The 25,347-nt window shown below is 43.4% G+C and overlaps 1 protein-coding gene across 2 annotated transcripts in view; it reads right to left on the reverse strand.

Annotated features, from left to right (window-relative positions):
• The window catches only part of rnf121 (ring finger protein 121), a 125,241-nt gene that overhangs the window by 53,682 nt on the left and 46,212 nt on the right, over window positions 1–25,347 (reverse strand). For both annotated transcript variants that reach the window (XM_073044369.1, XM_073044370.1), the window contains exon 6: window positions 5,454–5,574. In XM_073044369.1, the coding sequence (XP_072900470.1) occupies window positions 5,454–5,574 (121 nt within the window). The remainder of the gene's footprint in view (window positions 1–5,453; window positions 5,575–25,347) is intronic.

Consider the following 25,347-nt stretch of genomic DNA (forward strand, 5'->3'; position numbering starts at 1 on the left):
AAATATCTTGCACTGTACTGCTGCCACAAAATGACACGTTTCCCAACATATGTCACTGATAATAAACCTGATATTGATTTTGGTCATAGGAACAAAGATCAAATTGTTTTGCACATCATTCCTACAGATCACTTCATCGCAACTGTGCACTGAGGTAACACAGGGAAAACAGTAACAGGATGCAGAATAAAGTGTTACAGCTACAGAGAAAATGCAGTGCAGGTAAACTGCAAGGTACGAGATCATAACAAGGTAGAACACAGTCATGTAGTGTAGCAGTTAGCGTGATGCTATTATAGCATGAACATTTGAGAGTTCAATTTTGACATTGTAGAATTTTGTACTTTCTCCCTGTGAACGCATGGTTTCCTCCCACAGTGCAAAGATGTAGCAGCTAGTAGGTTAACTGGTCATTGTAAATTGTCCTGTGATTAGGCTGGGGTTAAATAGGTGGGGTGCTGGGTGGTACACAGGAAGGGTCTGTTCTGCACTGTATCTCTAAATAATAAATAATAGGACAGGAACAGGCCTTTTGGCTGTGCTAAACTCATTAAACTAGTTGTGCTGCCTTTATGGCAGTTATTTAGTTTATAATATTTTCGCTTAGTAATTTGTTAGCATTTTTTTAGTTAAAGTTAGGATTGTTTAAATCAATTGATTTGTCTGTAATACATCGCGGCTGCGATGACGTCACATCCGGGTTCGCCGCGTCTTGTGGGAAATTACCGGTTTGAGATTCACGCAAGGGTGGGGGTCACTCACATGTGCCACCATAACGCCGGCTAGGGTTTCTCTATGCACCAAAGACACAGTGAAAGCAACGCTGTAAGTCATTAGATAATTGGTATTTTGAGTTAAAATGTTAACGCCGATTCTGTTAAAAGTAACGACGGTCGGTAAGGTTTACCTTTTCGTCAGTTAAAGAGTCGGGATAGTTTGTATTGAAATGTATCTAAAGCAGCCAATGGAGCAGCTAGATTCTGACTGTATGCTGCACTTTAATGTAATGTAGTTATTGTAGTTTTACCTTTGCAAGTATTCACAATGTAAATGTGATATTTAGAAGGAAACAAACACTGTACCAATCTTGTATTGTTTTTCAACAGTTCTCACCATGCGTTAATGTGAAGAGTGAACAGTAAATGGTTAATCTTACTGCGGCCTCGTTTGCATTGATTCTGGTTTATCTCGACGTTTACCTCGGCGTTACGTCACACCCGAGCGAGAACGTTACACTAGTAATTATATGCCTAACTAAACTAATCCCTTATACCTATACAATGGCCATCCCCCTCCATTCCCTGCAAATTCATGTACTTATCTAAAAGCTTCTCAAACACTTCTGTCTGTGTAAAAGAGACTGCCCTGCACATCCTCTTTGAACCTCTCCCCCCACCCCCACTTTAAATGCTTGCCCTCCATTTTGACTCCAAGATAAATATACTTAGCAAGAAGAGGCAATGCCACTTCCAAGCTTGGGTGGCAGGGTGGAGATACATCTCTATCAAAGGAGGTGTAAGGCACTCCTTCCCTTTGCTAGTCTGCAGGTCACCCTTGAGCAAGGTGTAGCACCTGCTTTGCAGCTAACCCCCCCCCCCCACCTCCTGCCCCAATCTGGTCACTTGAAGCCGTGGGAGCAGGTGGTGGACGGTCGTATGAGCAACTGGTGCATATCGCAAGACCTGATTATGCCACCACTGACGTCAGGCAGACAATCTCAGAAGAGTATTGATAATGGCTGGCGACACCCGTCTTGTAAAGACACTGCACAGAAGAAGGCAATGGCAAACAACTTCTGTAGAAAATTTTGCCAAAAACAATCATGATCACCATGATCATCCACCTCATAAGACACGGCACATAATGATGACGATGATGAATAAGAGGTTGGTCACACTTAGGCTGTTTTCTCTGGAGCATTAGGGGTTAAGGGGAGACTTGATGGAGATTTATAAGATTAGGTGAGGTACATATAGATTGGGAGGTCAAGAGTTGTTCCTAATGTACTAGGGAACCACTTAATAGTCTGATGACAGTGGGATAGAAACTGTCCTTGAACATGGTGGTACATGTTTTCAGGCTTTTGCATCTTCAGGCAAATGAGGTTAGCTCAGGAAGGCACCTCAAGATGGAGGAATTGGGGCAAAGGGGTGCTTTATAACTCTAAATGTATTGAACGTTATCTTTGTTGACCTATACTGGCTGCTAGTCCAGCAGTATCTCCAGTTTAAAATGTTCCTCCTCTTACTCAAATCTCTCAAAAGTCTCACCCATCTCTACCTCCCCTCCCACCTTGCACCTTGCAATATGGCTTATTCACAGTCATCATTAGGAAAGGCCAGGTGATGCAAATTTCAAAGCTTTATAAATACCCTAACTCCTCAAACCTTGTCCCAACAATCAGTAGCAATGGGCTCCTCTAAGCAGTTGCCTAACACTCTGAAAATTGAAATAAAGAATGCCCACAAAGCAGGAGAAGGCTATAAGAAGATAGCAAAGTGTCTTCAGGTAGCCATTTCCTCATTTCGTAATGTAATTAAGAAATGGCAGTTAACAGGAACGGTGGAGGTCAAGTTGAAGTCTGGAAAACCAAGAAAACTTTCCGAGAGAACTGTTCATAGGTTTGGTAGAAAGGCAAATCAAAACCCCCGTTTGACTGCAAAAGACCTTCAGGAAGATCTAGCAGACTCTGGAGTGGTGGAGCACTGTTCTACTGTGCAGCGACACCTGCACAAACATGACCTTCATGGAAGCGTCATCAGAAGAAAACCTTTCCTGTGTCTTCAACACAAAATTCTGTGTCAGAAGTTTGCAAAGGAACATCTAAACAAGCCTGATACATTTTGGAAACAAGTCCTGTGAACTGATGAAGTTACAATAGAACTTTTTGACTGCAATGAGCAAAGGTATGTTTGGAGAAAAAAGGGTGCAAAATTTCATGAAAAGAACACCTCTCTAACTGTTATGCACGGGGGTGGATCGATCATGGCTTGTGTTGCAGCCAGTGGCAAGGGGAAGATTTCACTGGTAGAGGGAAGAATGAATTCAATTAAATACCAGGAAATTCTGGAAGCAAACATCACACGGTCTGTTAAAAAGCTGAAGATGAAAAGAGGATGGCTTCTACAACAGGATAATGATCCTAAACACACCTCAAAATCCACAATGGACTACCTCAAGAGGCGCAAGCTGAAGGTTTTGCCATGGCACTCACAGTCCCCGATCTAAATATCACTGAAAATCTGTGGATAGACCTCAAAAGAGCAGTGCAGGCACAATGGCCCAAGAATCTCACAGAACTAGAAGCCTTCTGCAAGGAAGAATGGGTGAAAATCCCCCATACAAAAATTGAAAGACTCATAGCTAGCTACAGAAAGCATTTACAAGCTGTGATACTTGCCAAAGGGGGTGTTACTGAGTAATGACCGTGCAGGGTGCCCAAACTTTTGTTTCGGGCCCTTTTCCTTTTTTAAATTTTGAAACTGTAAAAGATGGAAATAAAAAAATAATCTCGATTAAAATATTAAAGAAATGTGTCATCTTTAACTTTATGCCTTTTGGAAATCAGGTCATCTTTTACTCGCTTAGCTATTCACAGCAACAGAAATTTTGACCAGGGTGCCCAAACTTCTGCATGCCACTGTATATGAAAATGTGCCAAACGTGGCAGCATGGTAGCATAGTGGTTGGCACGATTCCTGCCACTATGTGGAGTTTGGATCTTAAAACTTTGCTGACACTTGCAGGCTGCCCAGCACAACCCTCACTGATTTGATCTGGCACAAACGTTACATTTCATTGTATACTTCAATATTCCTGGGACAAATAAAGCTAATCTTTTTCTCAATCTCTATCACTTGAGTTTAGGAGAACAGTGACTCCTTTGCTTGCATCTTCAGAAACAGCTGTATTTCTATGTTTAATATCTCTATTTTTCCCTTTCAAGGTTCTTTTGAAGACCCTCACCTGGAGTTACATGCTGACATCAGTTCTTTGCAGGGATGGGACCCGCTCTTGGGGTCTCACGACTGGCCACTATTTGATATGCCAAGGACACGGCCTAGAAGACTAACGCACCTTCAGGGTTCCGGGACTTCGTGGTTCAGGAGGCGGTCGAATTTGAGGTTGGTGCTGTCACCACCTGATGTGTCATGGGAGACGGAAGATTGAAAGCAGCAAGCTGGCTATGTGCCCAGAGACCCAAGTTCTTCGGGCACAGAGCTCGGAAGAAATGACACAACAGACTCTTAACATTGTAAATCAGCAAGTTGTTTGCTATGTCTCTCCTCTCGCTATGAAACAGGGACACCTCTTTTTTCCTTATTAGCGAGAGGGAGAGCCTACGGTATGTCGAATTACTGGGTGAATGTGCAGTCTTTGGGGTACTGCAACTCTGTGTCTTTATTGATGCTTTGCTGCACGCTTGAGTACTTGGGGGGGCGCCGATGCTCTTTTGCTGGTGGGGGGGGGGCGTTGTTGCTTTGCTGCTGCTTATGCATTGTGGGGGGAGCTTTGGGGTTCTAACGTTTAACTGTCATTCATTCTTTGGGGCACTCCTCTGTTTTCATGGATGTTTGCGAAAAAAGAGAATTTCAGGATGTATATTGTATACATTTCTCTGACATTAAATGTACCTTTGAAACTTGCAACATGTAGTGAAATGCATCATTTTGCATCAATGACCAACATAGTCTGAATATTGTGCTGGGGGCAGTCCAGGCGTTGCCACACTTCCAGCGCCAGTGTGCTCACAACCCTCTAACTGTACATATTTGAAATACGGAAGGAAGCCAGAACAATGTCCTTACAAAGAGTGGCGGGGATCAAACCCTGATCGGTTATCGCTGGTGCTGTAAAATGATGCGCTAACCATTATGCCACCATGCTACTCCAATTACAGGTAGTCAGCATGGCTTTGCGCAAAGGAGACCTGACTTATGGACCCAAAACAGTTCTTTGAAGAGGGGACCAAGAAAATCGATGATGGCAGAGTGGATAGACAAGGAGATTATGTATGGACAGTTCATGCATGTAGGCTGCTCTGGAAGATTAGATCACATGCGAACCAGGGACAATCGGCTAACAGGTGGTATATTGTTGGCTAGATGGTAGAAAGCAAAAGGCGATGGTGGAAGGCTGTTTCATCGATTGGAGGCCACGATCTGTGGGACTAAACCCATTGTGGCTTGTCATCTATATTAATGATTTGACAATGATGGCATGTTTAGTAAGTTTGTAGATGACATTAGAATAGTGGTGTAGTGGACAATGAAGAATGTTATCAAAAATTATTAAGAAATTTTCATCGGCTGAGGAATGGTGAATAGCACTTAATTCAGCTAAGTGCATTCAACTTCACGTCCTAACTATAGAGAGGAAAGTCAAAGATCATTCATACAGTTTTACAGTCAGACAGATGGTAGGAACAGGAGATGCCTCTAGGCTCATTTTACCCCTATTGTAGAAGCCATGTAGTCCGCGCACATCTCTGCAAAGTCACGGCTCAATACTCCATAATAAAGCCCATAAAACAGCAGCGACACTCCAAAATCCATTCCATCTTCAGGCTTTATCCTGCAGGGAAAAGAAAACACATAATACCAGGATATTTCATTCTATTGTTTTCAACTTCACTCACATTATAATGAACATCAAAGCTCAAAGTAAGTTTATTATCAAAATACATATATGTCAGCATACAGTACCCAAGATTCATTTTCTTGAAGGTATTCACAGGAAAATGAAGAAACACAATAGAATTTATGAAAAAACTATACATGAATAAAGACTAACAAACAACAAATGTGCAAAAGGAGACAAGTGGCGCAAATAAAAATACCGAGAACATGAATTGTAAAGAGTCCTCGAAACTGAATCTGTAGGTTGTGTTATAAGTTCAAGGTTGTGATGAGTGAAGTCATCCACTCAGGTTCAGGAGCCTGACTGTTGTAGGGCAATAACTGTTCCCAAACCTGGTGGTGTGGGTCCTGATTCTCCTGATGGCAGCAGTGAGAAGGCATGGCCTGGATGATCAGGGTCTTTGCTGATTGATGCTGCTTTCCTGTGGCAGTGCTCCATGTAAATGTGCTTAAATGTATTTATATAACCCAAAATATTTAACAGAACATGGACCAGTACGTTGCAGGAACAGGCCCTTCAGCCCACCCTATCCATACCAACCATGATGTCAATCCAACTAATCCTATTATCCTGCACATGGTCCAAATCCCTCTGTATCTTGCTCATTCATGAGTCTGTTGTAAGTGAGTCATAAAATAACTCCCTAGTTCTGGGACCCCCACGCTCAGTGATTTTTATAAATAACTTGGATGATGAGTGGAACAGTGTGTCAGTAAGTTTGAGATGACACGAAGGTTGGTGGAGTTGTGGATAGTGTGGAAGGCTCTTATAGGTTTCAACTGGATATTGATAGGATGCAGAACTGGGCTGACTTGTAGCAGATGAAGTTCAATCTGGAAAAGTGTAAAGTGATTCACTCTGTATGATTGAACTTGAAGACAGAGTACAGGGTTAATGGCAGGATTCTTAGCAGTGAAGAGGATCGTGGGGTTCACGTCCAAATTTGTTGAGCAATTGGTAGGGTGGTTAAGCGGCAAATGGTGTGTTGGTCTGCACAGTCGGGGGGATTGAGTTCAAAAGCAGTGAATTCTGGTCAGACCACACATGGAATATTACGTTCAGTTCCGGTCACCTCATTATAGGAAGGATGTGGTAATGTTAGGGAGGCTGCAGAGGAGATTTTTCAGGATGCTACCAGGATAAGAGAGCATTCTTATGCCATTCAGCCCATCGAGTCTTCTCCACCATTTCACCATGGCTGTTTCTGGATACCATTCACCCCATACACCTGCCCTCTCACCGTATCCCTCGATGCCCCAACCACTCAGAAATCTATCAACTTCCGCTTTAAATATATGCATGGACTTGGCCTCCACCGCAGTCTGTGCACAGCATTCCACAGATTCACCACTCTTTGGCTAAAAAAATCCTCCTGTTCTAAAAGGTTGCCCCACAAATTTGAGGCTCTGCCCTCTAGTTCTGGATACCCCCATAATATGAAACATCTTCTCCACATCCACCCTAACTAGTCCTTTCAACATTCAGTAGGTTTCAATGAGATCCCCCCCCCCCCATACTCTTCTAAATTGCAGTGAGTACAGGCCCAAAGCTGCCAAATGCTCCTATGTTAACCCCTCCATTCCCAGAATCATCCTCATGAACCTCCTCTGGACTCTCTCCAATGACAATACATCCTTTGAGACATGGGGCCCAAAACTGTTAACAACATTCCATGCAGCCTGACTAGTGTCCTATAAAGCTTCAGCATTATCTCCTTGTTTTTACATTCTATTCCCCTTAAAACAAATGCCAACATTGCATTTGCCTTCTATACTACAGACTCAATCTGTGAATTAATCTTCTGGGAGTCTTGCATGAGGACTCCTAAGTCCCTTTGCACCTCTGATGTTTGAATTTTCTCCCCATTTAGACAATAGTCTGCACTATTGTTCCTTTTACCAAAATGTATTATCATTCATTTCCCAATGCTGTATTCCATCTGCCATTTTTTTGCCCATGATTCTAATTTGTCTAAGTATTCAGCACAACCCGCCCCTTCACCTATCTTCATATCATCTGCAATCTTTGCCAGAAAGCCACCAATTTCACTATCTAAATCAATGATAAACAATGTGAAAAGTAGCGGTCCCAATACTGACCCCTGAGGAATACCACAAGTCACCGGCAGCCAACCAGAAAAGGCTCCCTTTATCCCCACTTGCTGCCTCCTGCCTGTTTGCCATTCCTCTATCCATGCCAGTATTGTTCCTGTAACACCATAAGATTTTATCATTAGCAGCCTCATATGAGGCATCTTATCAAATGCCTTCTGAAAATCTAATTAAATGACATCCAATGCCTCTCCTTTTTCCACCCTGCTTGTTACATCCTTGAAGAACTCTTAACAGATTTGTCAGGTAAGATTTCCCTTTACAGAAACCATGCTGACTTTGAGTTATTTTATCATTAGTTTCCAAATACCCCACAACCTCTTCCTTAACAATTAGCTCCAACAATTTCCCAACCACCAAGGTTAGGCTAATTGGCCTATAATTTCTTCTCTTTTGTCTTCCTTCCTTCTTAAGGAGTGGAGTGACATTCACAATCTTCCAGTCCTCCAGGACCATGCCAGAATCAAATGATTCTTGAAAGATCATGACTGATGTAGCTGTTATCTCTTCAGCAACCTCTCTGAGCACTCTGGGATGTAATCCATCTGGTCCAGATGACTTATCCACCTTATGACCTTTAAGTTTGTCTCGTACTTTTTCCTTTGTAATAGCAAAGGCACTCTGGCATACAGCCAGTGTCTTCCATAGTAAAGACTGGAGTAAAACAATTATTAAGTTCATCAGCCATTTCTTTGCCCCCATTACTACCTCACCAGCGTCATTTTCCAGTGGTCCAATATCAACTCTCACCTCCCTTTTACTCTTTATAGACAATAAACAATAGGTGCAGAAGTAGACCATTCGGCACTTCGAGCCTGCACTGCCATTTTGAGATCATGGCTGATCATCTACTATCAATACCCGGTTCCTGCCTTGTCCCCATATCCCTTGATTCCCGTATCCATAAGATACCTATCTAGCTCCTTCTTGAAAGCATCCAGAGAATTGGCCTCCACTGCCTTCCGAGGCAGTGCATTCCAGACCCCCACAACTCTCTGGGAGAAGTTTTTCCTTAACTCTGTCCTAAATGACCTACTCCTTATTCTCAAACCATGCCCTCTGGTACTGGACTCTCCCAGCATCTGGAACATATTTCCTGCCTCTATCTTGTCCAATCCCTTAATAATCTTATATGTTTCAATCGTATCCCCTCTCAATCTCCTTAATTCCAGTGTGTACAAGCCCAGACTCTCTAACCTCTCTGCGTAAGACAGTCCGGACATCCCAGGAATTAACCTTGTGAAACCTTTTTTCCAGTTTATATAACTGAAAAAAACTTATAGTATCCTGCTTTATATTATTGGCTGCTTTCCCTCATATTTCATCTTTTCCCTTCTTATAGCTTTTTTAGTTGCATTTTATTGGATGTTAAAAGCTTCCCAGTCATCCAACTTCCCACTCACTTTTGCAACCTTATATGCTTTTTCCTTGGCTTTTAAGCAATCCTTATCCCGTTAGCCACAGTTGCCTAGTCTTGCCATTTGAGAACAACTTCTGTGGGACACAGAACCTGTGCCTTGTGAACTATTCCCAGAAACTTTAGCCACTTCTGATCTGCCGTCAGCCCCGCCAGTATCCCCCTCCAATGCACCTGGGCAGGCTCCTCTCTCATGCCTCTGTAATTGTCTTTATTCCATTTCTGGAAAGATTAAGCAAGCTAGAGTTTTTTTCTCTTTGGAGAGGAGGATGATGAGAGGCCTCTTGATAGATATAAAGATTAGGACTAGCAAAGAGTGGACAGCCAGAACCTTCTTCTCAGGACAGTAGTGGCCAATACAATAAGACATTTGTTTCAGATAAGTGGAGTGAGCTGCCAGGGATGGTGGTCGAGGCAGATACAGTAGGTAGATTTAACAGACTCTTAGATAGGCACAAGGATGAAAGTAAAATGGAGGGTTATGAAGGAGAGAAGGTTTGGATTGATTATTTATTAATTTTATTTAGAGATACTGCGCAGAACAGTCCCTTCTGTCCCAATCAGCCATGCCACCCAGCAAGCCACCTATTTAACACCTGCTTAATCACAGGACAATTTACAATGACCAATTCACCTACTAACTGGTATGTCCTTGGATTGTGAGAGGAAACTGGAGCACCCACAGAAAACCCACATAGTCCAAAGGGAAAATATGCAATCTCCTTACAGATGATGTCGGAATTGAACTCCGAACTCCAGAAACCCCAAGCTGTAATAGCTCTGTGGTTCTGAGGCACCCAATACCGTATCTGCTTCTACCAACAGCCCTAGCAGTGTGTTCCATGCATTTAACACTGTGCAAAAAAAGCAACCTCTGACATTCACTCCTATACTTTCCTCAATCACATTAAAGTTATGTTCTCTCATATTAGCCATTCCTGCCCTGGGAAGAAAGTCTAGGCTGCCCATTTGATCTATGCACCTTTTTAATGTACACCTCAATCAAGTTGCCTCTCAGCCCCTCAACCACAAAGAGAACAGCTCTAGCTTGCTCAACCTATCCTAATAAAACACGCTCTCTAATCCAGGCAGCATCCTGACAATTGTTTGTACTTAGTGAGTTTTCTTCCTCAGTGAGAAGATTTACATTCTGTCTCTCTCAAACAGAAACTCTTACTATGAGTATTTCAGTTGGTTGAAGTTTCTCAAGAATGGTAAAGCCTGAAAATTTCCACAACAAACTGGAATGTTTGCAATACTTGTTATGATTCTAGACAATATAAACACAAACATTATGATTAATGGCAATGCCCAGAAATCATCCTTAACCACGAATATGTAACATTCTCTTTCAGACTCTGAATCAGTGGCATACATTGTGAAATTCATTGTTATGTGGTAGCAGTATGATGCAATACATTATAATACACAATAAAACACACACAATGTAAATTACGTTAAGCATATATATGAACAGTTAAATAAATAGTGCAAAAAGAGAGGAAAAAAGTAGTGAGGTAGTGTTCATGGGTTCATAATCCATTCAGAAATCTTATGGTGGAGGGGAATATTGGTTCCTGAATTGTTGAGTGTGTTTCTTCAGGCTCCTGTACTTCCTCCTTGATGGTAGCAATGAGAAGAGGGAATGTCCTGGGTTCCTTAACGATGGATGGTACCTTTTTGAGGCATTGTTGCTTGAAGAGGTCCTGGATGCTGAGGATACTAGTGCCATGATAGAGGTGGTTGAACTTACAACTTTCTGCAGCTTTGTCTGATCCTGTGCAGTGTTCCCCCACCGCTACCCCCCCCCCCATGCCGGGATGGTAATCAATGAACCTACAATACAATCAGACAGAAAATGAGTAAGAACCCAGTAGTCATTGACTACCAGGCCCTTCAGCCCATCTAGTCTGTGTGGAACTGTTATTCTGTCTAGTCCCATTGACCCACACCTGGACCATAGCCCTCTATACCCCTCCTATCCATGTACTCACCTAAACTTCCCTTAAATGTTGTAATTGAACCTCCTTCTGCTGGCAGCTCACTTCACTTGCAACACCCTCTGAAGTTCCTCCTCAAGTTCACCATAAATATTTCACCTTTCACCCTTAACCCATGACTTTTAGTTCTAGTCTCACCTAATCTCAGTGGAGAAAGTCTGCTTATAGACCCCTCATAATTTTGTATACAACTAAATTTTTTACAATCCATTAATTGTTTTTTTTGTTGCATGTTACACCCTGACCAATAAACCCGCAGCGAATTTGTAATACATGTAAATGTATATGGTGAATAAAGTCAATCCTTTCCGGTTGCTCATTCCAGAATTCACTGCTTCAGGTTTATCATCTCACCTTTGAATGAAAGGTGGTGACAAATCAGCATTTGGAGGGAGATTGAAAATCTGGCTGAGTGCTGCAGTAACAACAACCTCCCACTCACTGTCGGCAAGATCAAGATGACTATTGACTTCAGGAGAAGGAAAACACAGGAGGATCAGCAACTTTAAATTACCCAGTGTTATCATTTCAGAGTATCTCTCCTGGGCCCACCACGTAAGTGCAATTACAAAGAAAGCATTGCAGCACCTCTACTTTCTTAGAAGTTTGCAAAGATTCGACATATCATCTAAACCTTGACAAACCTATAGACGTGTGGTGGAGAGTATATTGACTGGTTACATCACAGACTAGTGTGGAAACAGCAACGCCCTTGTACAGAAAAGCCTACAGAAAGTAGGGGATACAGCGCAGTCCATCACGAGTATAGCCCTCCCACCATTGAGCACATCTACACAGAGCGCTGTCGCGGGAAAGCAGCATCCATCATCAGGGAGCCCCACCACCCAGGCCGTGCTCTCTTCTCACTGCTGCCATCAGGAAGGAGGTTCACGATCCTCACAACCCACATCACCAGGTTCAAGAACAGTCATTACCCCTCAACTATCAGGCTCTTGAACCAGTAGGGATAACTTCACTCACCCAATCACTGAACTGTCCCCATAACCTACGGACTCACTTTCAAGGACTCTTCATCTCATGCTGTTGATATTTATCACTTTATTTATTTATTTCTTCCCCTTTACCTTTTTATATTTGCAGAGTTTGTTGTTTTTTGCACATTGGCTGTTTGTCATTCTGTGTGCACCTTTCACTGATTCTATCGTTTTTCTTGTATTTCCTCTGTTTGTTCACAAGAAAATGAAATATGGTGACATATATGTACTTGATAATCAATTTACTTTGAACCACTTTTTAATCCATCTTCTGGTTTCTGACCCCTGTGCTGTTCACCAAAACCCTTCAAGATCTTGAACAGTTGTAAAATCTTCCCATGGCCCACCTGTAATGACCTCTATCTCAGCTTCTCTAGTTCTCCACAGAACTAAACTGATCAACAGCTCAAAGTTCAAGGTAAATTTATTATCAAAGTCCTCATATGTCACCATATACAACTCCAAGATACATTTTCATGCAGGTCTTTACAGGAAAAAATACAGAAATTACAGTGGAATTTACAAAAAACTAATTATAATCAAAGACTGACAATCAACATTGGGACCTCTTTTGGGGCAGGTGTGACCTGTACAAAAAGGACAGGTTGCACTTGAATCCCAGGGGGACCAATATCCTGGTGGGAAGGTTTGCTAAGGCTATTGGGGAGAGTTTAAACTAGAATTGCTGGGGGGTGGGAACCCAACTGAAGTGACACAGGAAGAGGTGGTTGGCTCACAAATAGAGAAAGCTTGGAGACAGTGCAAGAGGGAGGATAGACAGGTGATAGAGAAGGGACATGCTCAGACCAATAGTCTATTTTAATATAAGGAGTATTATGAGGCAGATTAAATAAGGTCTTTTAAGAGACTCTTAGATAGGTACATGGAGCTTAGAAAAATAGAGGGCTATGTGGTAGGAAAATTTTAGTCAGTATCTAGAATAGGTTATGGTTGGCATAGGATTGTGGGCCAGAGGGCCTGTAATGTGCTGTAGATTTCTATGTAACAAAGCAGATGAATTTAGAACATGGATCAGTACTTGGAGCTATTATGTTCTGGCCATTACAGAGACTTGAATGGCTCAGGGGCAGGAATGGTTACTTCGAGTGCCAGGCTTTAGATGTTTCAGGAAGGCCAGGGAGGGAGGCAAAAAGGTGGGGGCGTGGCACTGTTGATCAGAGATAGTGTCACAGCTGCAGAAAAGGTGGACGTCATGGAGGGATTGTCTATGGAGTCTCTGTGGGTGGAGGTTAGGAACAGGAAGGGGTCAATAAATCTACTGGGTGTTTTTTTTTATATAGACCACCCAAAAGTAACAGGGACATCAAGGAGCAGATAAGGGGACAGATTCTGGAAAGGTGTAGTAGTAACAGGGTTGTCGTGGTGGGAGATTTTAATTTCCCAAATATCAATAGACAATAGGTGCAAAAGTAGACCATTCAGCCCTTTGAGCCTGCACCGCCATTTTGAGATCATGGCTGATCAATTACTATCAATACCCGGTTCCTGCCTTGTCCCCATATCCCTTGATTCCCCTATCCATAAGATACCTATCCAGCCCTTCTTGAAAGCATCCAGAGAACTGGCCTCCACTACCTTCCAAGGCAGTGCATTCCAGACCCCCACAACTCTCTGGGAGAAGAAGTTTTTCCTTAACTCTGTCCTAAATGACCTACCCCTTATTCTCAAACCATGCCCTCTGGTACTGGACTCTCCCAGCATCTGGAACATATTTCCTGCCTCTGTCTTGTCCAATCCCTTAATAATCTTATATGTTTCAATCAGATCCCCTCTCAATCTCCTTAATTCCAGCGTGTACAAGCCCAGTCTCTCTAACCTCTCTGCGTAAGACAGTCCAGACATCCCAGGAATTAACCTCGTGAATCTACGCTGCACTTCCTCTACAGCCAGGATGTCCTTCCTTAACCCTGGAGACCAAAACTGTACACAATACTCCAGGTGTGGTCTCACCAGGGCTCTGTACAAATGCAAGAGGATTTCCTTGCTCTTGTACTCAATTCCCTTTGTAATAAAGGCCAACATTCCATTAGCCTTCTTCACTGCCTGCTGCACTTGCTCATTCACCTTCAGTGACTGATGAACAAGGACTCCTAGATCTCTTTGTATTTCTCCCTTACCTAACTCTACACCATTCAGATAATAATCTGCCTTCCTGTTCTTACTCCCAAAGTGGATAACCTCACACTTATTCACATTAAACACCATCTGCCAAGTATCTGCCCACTCACCCAGCCTATCCGTCACCCTGAATTCTCCTAACATCCTCATCACATATCACACTGCCGCCCAGCTTAGTATCATCAGCAAATTTGCTGATGTTATTTTCTATGCCTTCATCCAAATCGTTGACGTAAATTGTAAACAGCTGTGGTCCCAATACCAAGCCCTGTGGCACCCCACTAGTCACCACCTGCCATTCCGAGAAACACCCATTCACCGCTACCCTTTGCTTTCTATCTGCCAACCAGTTTTCTATCCATGCCAATGTCTTCCCCCCGATGCCCTGAGCTTTGATTTTACCCACCAATCTCCTATGTGGGACCTTATCAAATGCCTTCTGAAAATCGAGGTACACTACATCCACTGGATCTCCCCCGTCTAACTTCCTGGTTACATCCTCGAAAAACTCCAACAGATTAGTCAAGCATGATTTACCCTTGGTAAATCCATGCTGGCTCGGCCCAATCCTATCACTGCTATCTATATATGCCACTATTTCATCCTTAATAATGGACTCTAGCATCTTTCCCACCACCGATGTCAGGCTGACAGGTCAATAGTTCTCTGTTTTCTCCCTCCCTCCTTTCTTAAAAAGTGGGATAACATTTACCATTCTCCAATCCTCAGGAACTGATCCTGAATCTAAGGAACATTGGAAAATGATTACCAATGCATCCGCAATTTCCAGGGCCACTTCCTTTAGTACCCTAGGGTGCAGACCATCTGGACCTGGGGATTTGTCAGCCTTCAGTCCCATCAGTCTTCTCATCGCCGTTTCCTTCCGAATGTCAATCTGTTTCATTTCCTCTGTTACCCTATGTCCTTGGCCCATCCATACATCTGGGAGATTGCTTGTGTCTTCCTTAGTGAAAACAGATCTAAAGTACTCATTAAATCCTTCTGCCATTTCTGTTTCCCATAACAATTTCACCCAATTCATTCTTCAAGGGCCCAACATTGTTCTTAACTATCTTCTTTCCCTTCACATACCTAAAAAAGCTTTTGCTATCTTCCTTTATATTCCTGGCTAGCTTGTGTTCGTACCTCATTTTTTCTCCCTGTATTGTCTTTTTAGTTAAGTTCTGTTGTTCCTTAAAAACTTCCCAATCATCTGTCCTCCCACTCACCTTAGCTCTGTCATATTTCCTTTTTTTTTTAATGCTATGCAATCTCTGACTTCCTTTGTCAACCACTGTGGCCCCTTTCCCCCCTTTGAATCCTTCCTTCTCTGGGGGATGAACTGATTTTGCACTTTGTGCATTATTCCCAAGAATACCTGCCATTGCTGTTCCACTGTCTGTTCTGCTAGGCTATCCGTCCAGTCAACTTTGGCCAGCTCCTCCCTCATGGCTCCATAGTTTCCCCTGTTCATCTGCAACACTGACACCTCTGATCTGCCCTTATCCTTCTCAAATTGCAGATAAAAGCTTATCATATTATGATCACTACCTCCTAATGGCTCCTTTACTGCAAGATCGCTTATCAAATCCTGTTCATTACATAACACCAGATCCAGAATAGTCTTGTCCCTGGTCGGCTCTCGTACAAGCTGTTCCAAGAATGCATCCCATAGGCACTCTACAAACTCCCTATCCTGTGGTCCAGCACCAACCTGATTCTCCCAGTTCACCTGCATGTTGAAATCCCCCATAACTACTGCAACATTGCCTTTGCTACATGCCAATGTTAACTCCCTATTCAACTTGCACCCAATATCCATGCTACTGTTTGGTGGCCTGTAGACAACACCCATTTGGGTCCTTTTGCCCTTACTGTTCCTCAGTTCTATCCACACAGACTCTACTTCTCCTGATCCTATGTCCCCCCTTGCAAAGGACTGAATCTCATTCCTCACCAACAGGGCCACCCCACCCCCTCTGCCCATATTTCTGTCCCTACGATAGCACGTATACCCTTGTACATTCATTTCCCAGGTCTGATCTCCCTGCAGCCATGTCTCCGTTATCCCAACAACATCATAGTTACCCATTTGCACCTGGGCTTCAAGCTCATCCACCTTATTTCTGACACTTCGTGCATTCAGATATAGAATTTTTAACCCATTTCTCCTTTCTCTGTTTGAATCGCTGCCTATTGTGCTTAACCCAGCTCCCCGAACTCCCATCGGGCTATACGCCCCTAGAATTTTGTTGTCCTTCCTAAATTTACTTATTCTTTCAACACATTTAACTAAATATCGTTTGGCATGTCCCTAGAGCGAGAGGTTTAGATGAGGTGGAGTTTGTTAGGTGTGTTCAGGAAGGTTTCTTGACACAATATGTAGGTAAGCCTACAAGAGGAGAGGCTGTACTTATCTTTAATTGGGAAATGAACCTGGTCTCTCAGTGGGAGAACATTTTGCAGACAGTGATCACAATTCTATCTCCTTTACCATAGCATTGGAAAGGGATACGAACAGACAAGTTAGGAAATAGTTTAACTGAAGTAAGGGGAAATATGAAGTTATCAGGTAGGAACTTGGAAGCATAAATTGGGAACAGATGTCTTCAGGAAGATGTACGGAAATAATGTGGCAAATGTTCAAGGGATATTTGCCTGGAGACAGGGAAAGGATGGTAGGGTACAGGAATCATGGTGTACAAAGGCTGTTGTAAATCTGGTCAAGAAGGAAAGAAGAGCTTACAAAAAGTTCAATGAGCTAAGTAATGATAGAGATCTATAAGATTATAAGGCTAGCAGGAAGGAGCTTAAGAATGAAATTAAGAGAGCCAGAAGGGGCCATGAGAAGGCCTTGGCAGACAGGTTTAAGGAGAACCCCAAGGCATTCTACAAGTATGTGAAAAGCAAGAAGATATAATGTGAGAAGATAGGACTAATCAAGTGTGACAGTGGAAGAGCGTGTATGGAACCGGAGGAGATAGCAGAGGTACTTAATGAGTACTTTGCTTCAGTATATATTATGGAAAAGGAACTTGGCGATTGTAAAAGCGGACTGAAAAGCTTGAGAACGTAGATATTAAGAAAGAGAATGTGCAGGAGCTTTTAGAAAGCATCAAATTGGATAAGTCGCCAAGACCAGATGAGATGTACCCCAGGCTACAGGGAGGTAAGGGAGGAGACCACTGAGCCTCTGAGCCATCACCAGTGGGGACGGGAGAGGTTCCGGAAGATTGGAGGGTTGAGGATGCTGTTCCATTATTCAGGAAAGGAAGTAGAGATAGCCCAGGAAATTATAGATCAGTGAGTCTTACTGCAGTGGTTGGTAAGCTGATGAAGAAGATCCTGAGAGGCAGGATTTATGAACATTTGGAGAGGTATAATATGATTAGGAATAGTCAACATGGCTTTGTTAAAGGCAGGTTGTGCCTTATGAGCCTAATTGAATTTTCTGAGTATGTGACTAAACACATTGATGATGGTAGAGTAGTAGATGTGGTGTATATGGATTTCAGTAAGGCATTTGACAGAGCACCCCATGCAAGGCTTATTGAGAAAGTAGGAGGCATGGGATCCAAGGGGACATTGCTTTGTGGATCCAGAACTGGCTTGCCCACAGAAGACAAAGAGTGGTTGTAGACAGGTCATATTCTGCATGGAGTTCGGTCACCAGTCATGTGCCTCAGTGATCTGTTCTGGGACCCCTACTCTTCCTGACTTTTATAAATGACCTGGATGAAGAAGTGGAGGGACGGGTTTATAAATTTGCTGATGACACAGAGGTTGGAGGTGTTGTGGATAGTGTGGAGGGCTGTCAGAGGTTACAGCAGGACATTGATAGGATGCAAAACTGGGCTGAGAAGTGGCAGATGGAGTCCAACCCAGATAAGTGTGAGGTGGTTCATTTTGGTATGTCAAATATGATGACAGAATATAGTATTAATGATAAGATTCTTGGCAGTGTGGAGGATCAGAGGGATCTTGGGGTCCGAGTGCATAGGACGCTCAAAGATGCTGCACAGGTTGACTCTGTGGTTAAGAAGGTGTATGGTGTATTGGCCTTCATCAATCGTGGGATTGAGTTTAGGAGCCGAGAGGTAATGTTGCAGCTATATAGGACCCTGGTCAGACCCCACTTGGAGTACTGTGCTCTGTTCTCCCTCACTACAGGAAGGATGTGGAAGCCATAGAAAGGGTGCAGAGGAGATTTACAAGGATGTTGCCTGGATTGGGAAGCATGCCTTATGAGAATAGGTTGAGTGAACTTGGCCTTTTCTCCTTGGAGCGACAGAAGATGAGAGGTGACCTGACAGAGTTGTGTAAGATGATGAGAGGCATTGATTATGTGGATAGTCAGAGGCTTTTTCCCAGGGATGAAATGGCTAGCACAATAGGGCACAATTTTAAGGTGCTTGGAAGTAGGTACAGAGGAGATGTCAGTGGTAAGTTTTTTTTTCATGCAGAGAGTGGCAAGTGCATGGAATGGGCTGTCAGCGACGGTGGTGGAGGCAGATACGATAAGGTCTTTTAAGAGACTCCTGGACAGGTATATGGAGCTCAGAAAAATAGAGGGCTGTGGGTAACCCTAGGTAATTTCTCAGGTAAGGACATGTTCAGCACAGCTTTGTGGGCTGAAGGTCCTGTATTATGCTGTAGTTTTCCTATGTTTCTATATTTATAACATGCAAAAGAAGTCACACACAGGTGTTCTCCATTAGGGAAATAACGCTTTAGACTGAAGTGATCATAGACTCATACACGACTCAAATGATCGTACAAGTACCAACTTGAGATGAATTTCCTTGCAGACATTTACAGAAACATATAGAAATACAACACAATAAGAAAAATTATACATCATCAAAAACTGACAACCAATGTGCAAAAGACAAACTGTACAAATAAACAAAACACTGAGAACACGAGTTGTAAAGAGATCTGGAAAGTGAGTTTGTTGAGTTGAGTGGAGATATCCACACTAGGTCAGGAGCCTGACAGTTGCCAGATAATAACTGCTCCTGAACCTGGTGGTGTAGTTTCCTAAGGCTTTGTACCTCATTCCCACTGGCAGCAGTGAGAAGTGAGCAAGGCCTGGACAGTGGGGTCCTTGATGATGGATGCTGCTTTCTTGTGGCAGTGCTCCGTGTAAATGTGCTCAATGGTGGGGAGGGCTTTGCCCGTGATGGACTCGACTATATCCCCCGTTATAGCCTTTTCCATTCCATACCAAAACGTGATGCAACCAGTAACAATACTATCCACTGCGCATCAATAGAAGTTTGTTAAAATTTTTGGTGACATTCCTAAAGATTTCAAAGTTCAAAAGTTCTAAGTAAATGGCCCATATTAAGATGGGCCAAGGACATCGGGTAACAGAGGAAATGAAACAGATTGACATTAGGAAGGAAACGGCGATGAGAAGACTGATGGGACTGAAGGCTGACAAATCCCCAGGTCCAGATGGTCTGCATCCTACGGTACTAAAGGAGGTGGCCCTGGAAATTGCGGATGCATTGGTAATCATTTTCCAATGTTCCTTAGATTCAGGATCAGTTCCTGAGGATTGGAGAATGGCTAATGTTGGCCTTTATTACAAAGGGAATTGAGTACAAGAGCAAGGAAATCCTCTTGCATTTGTACAGAGCCCTGGTGAGCCCACACCTGGAGTACTGTGTACAGTTTTGGTCTCCAGGGTTAAGGAAGGACATCCTGGCTGTAGAGGAAGTGCAGCGTAGATTCACGAGGTTAATTCCTGGGATGTCTGGACTGTCTTACGCAGAGAGGTTAGAGAGACTGGACTTGTACATGCTGGAATTAAGGAGATTGAGAGGGGATCTGATTGAAACATATAAGATTATTAAGGGATTGGACAAGACAGAGGCAGGAAATATGTTCCAGATGCTGGGAGAGTCCAGTACCAGAGGGCATGGTTTGAGAATAAGGGGTAGGTCATTTAGGACAGAGTTAAGGAAATACTTCTTCTCCCAGAGAGTTGTGGGGGTCTGGAATGCACTGCCTCGGAAGGTAGTGGAGGCCAATTCTCTGGATGCTTTCAAGAAGGAGCTAGATAGGTATCTTATGGATAGGGGAATCAAGGGATATGGGGACAAGGCAGGAACCGGGTATTGATAGTAGTTGATCAGCCATGATCTCAAAATGGCGGTGCAGGTTCAAAAGGCCGAATGGTCTACTTCTGCACCTACTGTCTATTGTCTAAATTCATTATCAAACTATGGATACCATGTACAGCCTTGAGATTCATCTTCTTGCAGGCACTGACAAAACTCTTGCACTCTCTCCAGTTTTTAAATTCTTCCTAAAGCATAATGCTCAGAACTATAAAAACCACCAACCAGGGCTTCTTTAAGACAAAAGGATTGTTCTACTAGGGCTGGATCAGAATAAATAATGGAAAAGGCTGCAGGGGGTTGCAAACTCAGCCAGTTCGATCACGGGCAATAGCTTCCCCATCATGGAGGACATCTCCAATCGGTGGCAAGGCAGTTGCATCCATTATTAAGGACCCCCACCACCCAGGACATATCCTCTTCTCATTGCTATCATCAAGGAGGTGGTAAAGGAGCCTGAAGACACACAGTCAACGTTTCAGCAACAACTTCTTTCCCTCGGCCATCATATTTGGGCATAGCAGTTAGTGTGATGTTATTCCAGTTTGGGGTGATCCAGAGTTTGGAGTTCAATTCTGGGTGCCATTCTGTAAGGAGTCTCTGTATGCTCTGCCGGTGGAATGCATGGGTTTTTCCTGGGTGCTCAAAGACATATCGGATGGGTTAACTGGTGATTGGGAATTGTCCCGTGATTAGGTTTGGGTTAGTCAGGGCTGTGGGATTCCTGGGCAGCACAGCTCAAAGGGCTGGAAGGCCAACACTGCACTGTATTGATAAGCAAATAAATCTCTAAACAAATCCATGAACACTACCTTACTGTTTAGCTGCTTTTGCAATACCTGTTTTATATTTCCTATTGTAGCTTAGATCATTTTTTAAATTTATTGTATTGTCTGCGCAGCAGTACATCACATATGTTAGTGATATTAAACCTGATTCTGATTCTAACAGGGCAAATGGCTTCCAGTGCCCTGGTAGTTCTACCTCCTGCATGGTGATTGCTATAACTCCTTCAAAAGGATGATGTACCAACTGTTAAAACACTTCAAAATACTTTGAAACGGGCATGCTAAACATATGCTAACCTCTCAAAACCTGCTGGAACTTAAGGACTGGAGTTATAGAGGAAGGTTGAATAGGTTAAGACTATATTGCCTATAGGGTAGGAGAATGAGGGGAGATTTGATGAAGGTATACCAAATTGTGAGGGGTATAGATAGGGCAAGACCAAGCAGGTTTTTTCCACTGAGGTTGGGTAAAACTTGAACTTGAGGTCACAGGTTAAAGGTAAAAGGTGAAATATTTAATGGGAACCTGAGGAGGATCTTCATGCTGGTGTGAGTGTGGAACGAGCTGCCAGTGGAAGTCGTGGATATCCTCCAATGCAGTAGATTGAGGGGTGACCTGATTGAGGCATGTAAGATCATGAGGGGATAGACCCTGCCTAATATACCTTTAACAGGTAGAGTCCTTTTCCCCCAGGCCAACAAGAGGGCAAAGGTTTAAATCAGAGACTAGAGATTTAAAAGGGACATCAGGAGCAGCTTCTTCGTGCAGAGAGTGGTGCGTATTTGGAATGAGTAATCAGAAACCATGGTTCTGACGGGAAAATTAATAACATTTAAAAGCCATCTAGATAGCATATGGAGAGGAGAGAGGTTTAGTGGACGATGGTACAAATGCGGGCAGACGGGGCGAGCTCACTGGGCAACATAGTTAGCATGGATGATTTGAGCCTAACTCCAAGCGGCTTTCACTTAATGTGCTCTTGTCCATTCTGAGGGGCGGCATGGTAGCATGGAGGTTAGAGCAATGCTTTACATCAAGCCAACTCTAAGACAAGGGTTCAATTTGTGTCTGTAAGGAGTTTGCACATTCTCCCCCTTGACTGCGTGGATTTCCTCCGGATGCTCCAGTTTCCTCCCACAATCCAAAGACCGACAAGTTAGGGTTAGTAAGTAGTGGGCATGCCAGGTTGGTGCCGGAGGCAGTGACACTTGCAGGCTGTCTCTGATGTAAGCAACGCATTTCACTGTATGTTTTGAAGTACATATGACCAATAAAGCTAATCTTTAGATGTAAACCCAACTACTTTCTGGTTAATTTTTGCAGCTTAATTCAATTGTTCTCATTCCGAAACAACCAGAGGTGCAAATGTTTTTGCAAATGCTTTGAGATTTGAGTACAAGTACACATGCAGTACTTCGTTTTTGCATCTCTCGATAAAGTATCAGGGACTGCAGTTCCACAGGTTTCGGCAGTTTCAGTGGAACCAATTAGAAAAAGTAGAACTTGTTTGGATCTGGAAGGCCAACTGTTCTCACGTTCTCTAATAAAGCTGGCTCCCTAGCAGCCATCAGTAGTGCCTGTGAAACAGCTGAGCCACTTAGCCAGGGTGTTCATAGAAAGCACAAGCAGCTCCATCTGCAGGCAATGTGGCATCTTTACTATTCCAGTGGGAAAAAAGATGAAAGGTCTCAGCCCAAAACATTGACTGTTTATTCCTGTCCGCAGATGCTGCCTGACCTGCTGAGTTCCTCCAGCATTGTGTGTGTTGCTCTGAAACTCAGCCTTCAGCATTCAAACAGAATGTGTTCAGTTCAACACATGTCTGTGCAGGTGTTTGTCCTCTGTACAAACCACTTCCCATGACCTCGCCCTAATTACCGGTATCTACCATGCTATGATCTTTGAATTAATCATTTCAAAAGCTTTTACACTTCAGTTACTGAGTTAGAGAACAGTACAGCACAGAAACAGGCCCTATCTATACCATGCCAAACTGCTGTTCTGCACCTGGACCATAGCCCTCCATAACCCCTTCTATGCCTATGTTCAAACTTCTCTTAAACGCTGCAATTAAACCTGCATTGACCACTTCTGCTGGCAGCTCGTTCCACACTCTCACCACTCTGAGTGAAGAAGATCCCCCTCATATTTACCTTAAACATTTCACCTTTCATTCTTAACCCATGACCTCTAGTTGTCGACTCACACGACCTCAGTGGAAAAAGATTGCATTTTATCTTTTTACCTTATCTATACTCTTCATAATTTTGTACAACTCTATCAAATCTCATCTCACTCTCCTACGCTCCAGGGAATAAAGTCCTAACCTGTTCAAACTTTCCCTATAACTCATGTCCTCAAGTCCCAGCAAGATCCTTGTAAATTTTCTCTGCACTCTTTCATTCTACATTGTCTTATTATTTTACCTTATTATACTTCAATGCACTATATAATAATTTGATCTGTATCAAAGTTCCCTCAGCTACACACACCAACCAATGCTCAGAACAGGAAATTTTTACCCAGTCTGAAAACTGCACGGCATTTTAAAAGATTATTTTGTAATACACGTACTATGAATATTTAGAATAAAAATTGAAAACTCACATACTTTTCATTTTATCTATTAATTAAAGGGTATAATGAAATTCAGTCCATCAAAGAAAATCTTTTCACAAACAAGAGAAAATCTGCTGGGAATCCAAGCAAGATGCTGGAGGAACTCAACAGTCCAGGCAGCATCTATGGAAAAAAGTACAGTCGACGTTTTGGGCTGAGACCCTTCGGCAGAACTGGAGGAAAAAAAGATAAGGAGTAGATTTAAAAGGTGGGGGGGGGGGGGGTGAAATAAAGAGCTGGGAAGTTGATTGGTGAAAGAGATACAGGGCTGGAGAAGTGGGGAGGGGGAGTCTGATAGGAGAGGCCAGGCCATGGAAGAGAGAAAAGGGGGAGAAGCACCAGAGGAAGGCGATAAGGTGAGAGAGAAAAGGGGATGGGGAATGGTAAAGGAGAGGGGGTGGGGGGGGGGGCATTACCAGAAGTTAGAGAAATTGATGTTCTTCATGCCATCAGGTTGGAGGACACCCAGACGGAATATAAGGTGCTGTTGCTCCAACCTGAGCATGGCCTCATCACGACAGTAGAGGAGGCCATGGATTGACATATTGGAATGGGAATGGTAAGTCGAATTAAAATGGGTAGCCACTGAGAGATCTTGCTCCTTCGGGTGAACGGAGCATTCGTGCTCAGTGAATCTATGTCGGATCTCACCGATACAAATCAGGAGCACGGGACACAGTATATGATCCTAAGAGACTCACAGGTGAAGTGTCACCTCACCTGGAAGGAATGTTTGGAGCCTTGAATGGTAGTGAGGGAGGAGGTGTAGGGCCAGGAGGGAGATCAGTGGGAAAAGATGAATGGACAAGGCAGTTGCATAGGGAGTGATCCCTGTGGAGAGCAGAAAGTGGGAACGAGGGAAAGATGTGGGATCCTGTTGGAGATGGTGGAAGTTCTGGAGAATTATGTGCTGGACGTGGATGCTGGAGGGATAGTAGGTGAGGACAAGAACCACCCTATATCTGGTACAGGGCGGGAAGCTGGAGTAAGAGCAGATGTCCGTGAAATGGAAGAGATGCAGTTGAGGACAGTGTCAATGGTGGAGGAAGGGAAGCCTCTTTCTTTGAAAAAGGAGGACATCTTCCTTCTAGAATGAAAAGCCTCATCCTGAGAGCAGATGCAGTGAAGATGGAGGAATTGAGAGAAGAGGATGCCAGGTTTTACAAGTAACAGGATGGGAACAGGTACAGTGCAGGCAGCTGTGAGAGTGCGTGGGTTTATAATAGACATCAGCAAATAAGCTGTCTCCAGAGACAGAGGCAGTGAGATTGAGAAAGGGGAGAGAGGTGTTGGAAATGGACCAGATAAATTTGAGGGCACGGTGAAAGTTGGAAACAAAGTTGATGAAGTTGACGAGCTCCGCATGGGTGCAGGAAGGAAAAGTGGGGGTTGGAGGAACAGCAACTTATATTCCATCTGGGTAGCATGCCATCAGATTAGAACCATAGAACATTACAGCACAGAAACAGGCCCTTCGGCCCTTGGCTGTGCCTAGTCCCACTGACCTGC

The sequence above is a fragment of the Hemitrygon akajei genome, chromosome 4 (assembly GCF_048418815.1).
Source record: "Hemitrygon akajei chromosome 4, sHemAka1.3, whole genome shotgun sequence".
NCBI lineage: Eukaryota > Metazoa > Chordata > Chondrichthyes > Myliobatiformes > Dasyatidae > Hemitrygon > Hemitrygon akajei.